We start from the raw sequence: 7,022 nt of genomic DNA on the forward strand, positions 1-7,022 counted from the left end.
GTTAATATAAACAAATTCGGGATTATAAGAACCTCATAAATTAATTCATTCTCTATTGAAAAGTGAAACGCAGAAGGCTGTGTTCCAAAACTATGTACAAAATCAGTACTGATTTGGAATTGAAAATTACAAGAATATCAATGACCAATTAATAAGAAATCATTTTTCAATGAATACATAGAGGATATTTGTTTGTTTCGGTGTAAGATCGAAAATTTATTTCATCGAGTGAACATCACATGAATATTTTCACGAGTGGCGAAGCCACGAGTGAAAATATTAACATGTGATGTTCACGAGATGAAATAAATTTCGATCTTTCACCGAAACAAACAAATTTTCTGTTTATTTCATGCTTATTCAGTGGTTTCTTTTATAAAATCGTTTTACTTTTTAAAAATTCCCCCGCAGGGAGCCCCACTGTTTACGACTGTCAGCGCTGTGTTATGCGTCCCAAATAGTTCTACAAATTTGGTCCAGGTTGTGTTTTGTCTAACAGAAGAAAGGAGATTAATTTATTTGTAAGGGATATAAATAATATATTTGGTACTTCAAAAATTTTATTCATGTAACTTCAGATATATTTAAACAAACAATGTGTGAAATTCATACGCGCAGATACGCGCACTTGCGCTTGTCAAAATTCGAGTCCGCCATTTTGTTTTACTTCAGTCAATCGGTAAACAGTTAGAACAAATAACTGGAGAAACAATACGAACAGTGTAACAGTGGGATTTTAAATGGACTTATATGTAAACTCTCGTGTCGTGAGTGTTACAGTTAGTCACTGTCACTTTCTGGAATCATTCTTATTCGTTTGAATGGTCTGGCAGTGGCAACTGGCGAATCGAGCATGTTGGAAACGGACTCTTCAGCAGTTGCATTACTTCGGCCTACGTTAACTGTGGACATTTGTGACAGTGTTTCCGATACAGATGTACTGTGGAAATTGAAAGTCACAGGTCCGTGGAAAGTGCTGCTTGCAAAAAGACTGCGAGAGCGATTGGATCCGAAAGGCCCAGTCCATGGCTCCGGAGCACTGGCAGCACCACTTCCTTGAGTTTGAAGGTTGGTTTCATTTCTCTGATTCGACAGTATTTTAGAAATATTTCTCGACTGGTCGTTGTTGATTTTACTGTAGTTGTTTATAGAATTCACATTCTTGTGACCAGAAATTTGCATGATTTGGTTGGCAGGGACCCCAGCATCGTTTAGAGTTTGAACCAGATGTTTTCTGGAGCTGAAAAAAAAAATGAATGGAATTTTCATATCATTGACCTATGAAATTATTTGAAGGCATAAATTATTTTGTACAAGTGCATTTTCTTTAGAATAAGTATGCAGGCATAAGTTCGTTTTTCTAAGTTGGCTGACATGGGAGGGCTCTCGGGTTATTCTCATTCTGCATTCTAACACGATCCGATTCATTTTACTATTAAACAAAGAAGGCTGGAATCAGTGAATTATCAAACAACAATTCACTGTTCTGACGTCACAATTATTGCGTCAAACGGCGTAGCAGCGCGCTAGAAAGAAACCGATTGAAAACGGGCAAATAATTAATGAATGCCGGCAAAGATGTACTTTAAAGTCCTTGGGGCTAGAATGCGCTTTACTGGTACGCACTTTTTGCTAGGATTGTAAAAGGTAGGATGTGCTCGTTACAATCATTTAAATAAATTGTAACAATAATCTATTCATTAAAGAAAACAGAAAAACGGGGGTGTGGGGGCAGTAGCCCCCATAAGAATAAATGGGGAGTGTTTATTTAATGTGCGTACTGGTAAAGTGCAGGTGTCCCGTCCTTGGTAACGTGTTAGAATCAAAATAATACATCTCATTTAGTGATTTGCTCTTGAATAAATCAGTGTTTGTCGTTCAGCTGCGTAGTATTATACAACTCGGGCTCCGCCCTCGTGATATAATTCCTTCGCATCTGAACTCCAAACAGTGATTTATTCAGCGACAAATCACCGATGAGATATATTATTTCTTAAATAAACCACTCGCGTGCAGTGACGTTACCGATCCAGGTGCATAGCACGGTTGTAAAAAGTAGTTTTTTTCTTACACTGTTGATACTAGTATGTAGTGTTAGAATCGAAATAACAAGTTCCCAAGTGTGATTTATCGTAGAATAACACGAGTTTTTCGTTCTTATGCGAAACAGTATTTAAAATAATACGGCCTTCTTGATACATTCTTACATGTACGCATAAGAACACAGAAAACACGGGTTATTCTACGATAAACCATGTTTGGGAACTTATTACTAAAATTTTCTTAATTTCACGGCTAATTCAAGTCAGCGATAAAATCTTAATCGTGCCATTTATTAGCTTGCTAGAATGATATCACCTTCTAAGAAATTGCGAATATGACGTCGGCAGTAAGAAAGCGAGGATGAGCAAAGCATCAAACTGACAGTGCATGTCCTTCTATGGTTAATTTTATGACAAGAACGGAAAAAATCTTAATGAAGAAATCGCAGGTGGAATTGTACCGGACATCATAACAAATGTCATTGATTCTGGTTGGAAATAGCCCATGATGAATAGCGAAATACTAAAACGTAACAGAAAAATTACTAAAGTCATTGAAAACGGACAAAAAATGATAGATGCACTCCCTCCAGCAAAAAAAAAAAAAAAAAACTAACTAAGAAAGATTAAATGTTTGCGATGCAAAACTAATACTGATTGAATTTGGTTGTGAAAAAACAAAGAATTGAAACACTAATTGCATGAAAAATTATCTGGAGGCCTGGGCTTACAGTCTGATAAGTACTTGAAGATTCTTGTTATCAAACTACTTTAAATATACTGAATTTATGCAGGTATGACTTTGGTAAGGGTATTTCAAAAGTAGATATTTTACAGTTTTAGGGTGTTTCTTTTTTTCAGAAATGAATTTGAAAAGGAAAGAAAAGATCAATAGATGTCAGATTTGAATTTTTTTGATTGTCGGAAAAAGTTTTAGTATCCATATGACGGCTTATAATTTACGTACTTGACATTCCAGTAAAACTGTCGTTTTAAAGCTCTGAATTGAAAATGTTTGCAGAAAAATGGGGGAAAAATTTTCAGTTTGGAACTCAGAACAATATCGGCTATAAAATCAGGCTTATAAAACGTTGCTATATCAGGATATTTTCAGCTGTTCATTTATTATATCTAGATAAACCATGGAAAAGCATAAAATAAGAATATAGATGTATAATATGCACACCTGTAAGGCGTTATTCTGGGATTTTCAATTCCTGCTTCAGCCTTCATGTCTCTCATAATGTTGTAAAGTTTATTTATTCCAAGTGGGGTTTTTTTGAACCAGCATCTCTGTGGTTTATCATTTGGTGTAAGGAAGAATGGGCTGTCAGGTTTGCACATTTCGTCCGGTCGTTTCTGGCTGTACAGCTTGTACAGATGTACAGGATCTCTCTGGGCGTCAGCAGTGGCATAGGCTTTGGGTTTTGTACCTCTGAAGTAATGAAATTTACACTGTTATACATCATTAAAACATTTATCTTTATTACAGTCTCTAACCTTTTGACAGACATTTTACAGAAAAAATGCAAGTCTAAAACTCTAAATCGTAATGGTGATTGTAGCAACATACAACAGTTGTGCATCCAAATAGTCTAGCGGAAGGACGGCTGTTACTAAGTAGCAGTAGGCCTGGGTTCGAATCCCAGTTTGGATAGCTGTTTTGTTGTTTATCGTTATCATTACAAATAATCTACCATTATATTTCAGTAAACGCGTGGACGTTGTTTATAGTATAGGAGACGTTAGTCAAATTGACTTATTCATATAATCTAGTAAAAGAAAGTAGAATTTTTGATGTTTCGCCAGGGAAGGTTATCATGTGGGGAAAAAAGAATATGACATTTGTGACTTTCCACATTGAGTTTATTAAAGGGACTGGCCTCCAGATCATTCTACTAGTCTACTAAAAGATTTTTTAGATATCTGGAAATAAATGCTATATTTCTTAAGAAGGGTTAAAACTTAATTACTGACAAACTATATCATGTTACGGAAACACATTAGAATTTGCTGTTTTTTCTACTTTTTACGATGAAAATCGAAATGCGTTTGTAACGCATTACTCCAGGTAAACTGTCTCAATTATAAAAATCTGTATTTTGAAATCATAACTCACTAATTCCTCAATAGCTTTATTGGTTACGAAGACGGGAAAATGTCTTTATTGCCGTGGTTGTCCGGGGTTCGATTGCCGAGACGGTCATCTTTTTTTCTTGAATAGGATTTTTAAATTATTTTAGAAACAAAAACTCATATTCTAATGTTCGTAATATGACCAAAGTTCAATTTGAAAGAAAAAATATTATTTATCCAAATCTGGAGGTCAGTGCCTTTAAACTCGATGAGTAAAATTGATAAAATGCTCTGCAGAGCCTCGCATTTTATTATTTTATTCAACTTGTTTAATAAATTCAATATGAAAAGACACTCCTGTAATATCAGATTTCACATATATTTTTTTTTTTATTTCACAGATTTCACATTTTCACAAGGAAAGCTTGTGCAATTTTAAAGATATTTTAAGATGGTATCAAAAATACAAAATATTTAAAGCATTTTGTGCATGAAATAAACCGAAAAGAAATATCAGTGGAAGAATGAGATATTTCAATTTGTGACACAAATTTTGAAATTACTAATTTTAGTGCTCATTCAGTGACACTGAAAAAAAACAACACAAAAATTATGGTAGATCTACTGTATATGAATTAAATTACTTTATCACATGTTCGACTTTGCGGGAGTGTAATAAAGCCATTAAATAAAAATGATAATACACTAGTGTAATAACGCTTTGACGTCGACGTCGTTTACAGTATAGGAGACGCTGGACAAATTGACTTATTTGTATAGTAAAAGAAAGTTGAATTTTTGATGTTTCGACATGAATAGCTAACATGTGATGAAAAGAATATTACATTTGTGTCTTTCGACATTTAATTTATTAAACTCGTTGAATAAAATTGATAAAATGCTCGGCAGAGCCTCGCATTTTATCATTTTATTCAACGAGTTTAATAAATTCAATATGAAAAGACACTCATGTAATATCCGCTATTTATCACATGTTCGACGTTGCGGGAGTGTAATAAAGCCATTAAATAAAAATGCAATTGAAACGTACCTAATGTCCCGAGGATTTGAACCAGATCTGGTTTTGGTTTGTCTCTCTTGGTCATATATAAGATACTCCTCACCAGAAGTTTCGTCCATTCTAAGATGAATATCTCCCCAGCAGAGATCACGGCATTCTTTGCCTGTCCGCATTCCAAAATGGTTTGTGCATACAAACCACATGGAGTGTAACAAAGACCTTGGAGTGTAGTCACCTAGTGTCCTGGCTTCATGCATCTGGTCAATGATAGACTCTGTCATGGTTTCTGCAGCTCTCGGCTTATTGCCAAGTCCCTGGCCTTTCAGCTGTTGCTGTTTTCTTGAAAGGACAGCTCGTGTTTTGGAAAATTCTCTGTCCTTGAATATGGCAACATTGCTGTCACTTGCTTTTAGATATCTGTCAACAGAGCTTATAAAGCCCCGCAAAGTTGTAGGCTCATATTCCCTGCCATCTTTCTTGGTAACACCCAAGATAAATTCACACAGTAATGAATTAAGCTGATATGGGGGAATGTATTCTGGTTTTCTCATTTCATTTTTTGACATCAGAAAAGAGAAGAATAACTTCATGTCACTCTCTGTCTTCTTTTGGGTATTTTTATTTTCATTTTCTTTAAGAAACTGGTCAGCATCTACTTGTCTAAAGTTCCTGTCTGCAACCTGAAAGTCTCCATATTCCTCCTGGTCAAAGAAATTTGTGAAAATGTCATTCAAGACCTCTGGATCCAGTTCTTCTACAGACATCTTGATTGTATACTAAAGCAGACGTCAGATTTGACAGGTGTTGTTGTTGTTGTTACAAACATGTAAACAAAGGGAAGCTACTACAACCAACCTGTCACCTCATGTATATACATGTAGGCATAGGAAATAGAGATCAATATAATTGCACCTTTACTAATCCTACCAGGTGTTCTGTATTACAAAAGTGGATCTATTGTGACATTTTGATAGAAGCAAAACTGTATTATCTGCACTATTATTTACCTACTGGTACTTCGTTTTATTATTGGCTTGTTAAAAGTTAATTTTTTACCATATGTAACTTGACAGAATCATAGGAACCGTGTCTTGAGGGGTAAATCAAACACAAATGAATAAATCCTTAATGATTTTGTTGTGCAAAAAAGTACGATATTGTGTATAAAACAGTTTTCATTTTCCACTCAATTGTGTAATTGCAAGGGAAGTAAACTAATAGATCTCTACTTATAAGTACTAGCCCAAGGCAAGAGTTGTCCTTCTTTGTGGATCACAACTTTAAATTAAAAATTAAAACTTCTGTTATTGATATTAACAAAACTATCATAAACTTCACATTTGTGAAATCATTTTTGGTTATTTCAAGGACTTGGAAATTAATTTCTAGACTTTATTTAATGTAATACTATCATTGAAAATTTCAGGGCCTATCTCTAATACATGTACATAGAGAGGTGTCCAATTGGGGGAAGAAAGTAGTCCGGCACAGTGAAAATTATATTTTGATAAATTTCACTGTGGGTTTACCAGGATATAATCTACCATTATATTTCAGTAAACCACTGAAAAGCATGAAATAAAAACTAATAACTTTGTCTTCATAAGACAGGAATTAAACATAAAGTATGGCTCAAATCACAGCTCGTCCAGACATATACGCTGAATGTCAGGTATGCATTAAACTGTTGATTCATTGCAAACTAGTTTGAATATATGGATATGGTGTATCTCAGATATAGCAAACACTTTTGCATTATGCAAACAAGATCCTTATAAACAAGTTCTCTGTAGCTGAAATAACTTGAATTGAAAGTATTAACTTAATTCTTTCTATACCTACCAAATCAAGAACTCTTTCTTGGTCTTCTTTCCTGTCACTCT

General features: G+C 34.5%; 1 protein-coding gene across 1 annotated transcript; it reads right to left on the reverse strand.

The window, feature by feature from the left end:
* Nucleotides 1-207: 207 nt before the first annotated feature.
* Nucleotides 208-6,013, reverse strand: LOC123538142 (uncharacterized protein KIAA1958-like). The gene is made up of 3 exons (XM_053548548.1): nucleotides 5,170-6,013; nucleotides 3,229-3,477; nucleotides 208-1,240 (listed from the first exon to the last, which is right to left on the reverse strand). Exons 1-3 carry the CDS (start codon nucleotides 5,901-5,903, stop codon nucleotides 781-783), a joined length of 1,443 nt encoding a protein of 480 aa, XP_053404523.1. The 5' UTR covers nucleotides 5,904-6,013; the 3' UTR covers nucleotides 208-780.
* Between the last annotated feature and the right edge of the window lie 1,009 nt (nucleotides 6,014-7,022).

Source organism: Mercenaria mercenaria, chromosome 7 (assembly GCF_021730395.1).
Source record: "Mercenaria mercenaria strain notata chromosome 7, MADL_Memer_1, whole genome shotgun sequence".
Taxonomy (NCBI): Eukaryota; Metazoa; Mollusca; class Bivalvia; order Venerida; family Veneridae; genus Mercenaria; species Mercenaria mercenaria.

What these genes read in the sequence shown, in the direction of transcription:
- LOC123538142 (XM_053548548.1), bottom strand. Translation starts at nt 5,903, where the DNA reads ATGTCTGTAGAAGAACTGGATCCAGAGGTCTTGAATGACATTTTCACA. An exon ending in TCAAATCCTCGGGACATTAG is followed by an intron (nt 3,478 to 5,169) that starts GTACGTTTCAAT and finishes TCATTACTTCAG; the next exon opens with AGGTACAAAACCCAAAGCCT. An exon ending in CCCAGAATAACGCCTTACAG is followed by an intron (nt 1,241 to 3,228) that starts GTGTGCATATTA and finishes TTTTTTTTTCAG; the next exon opens with CTCCAGAAAACATCTGGTTC.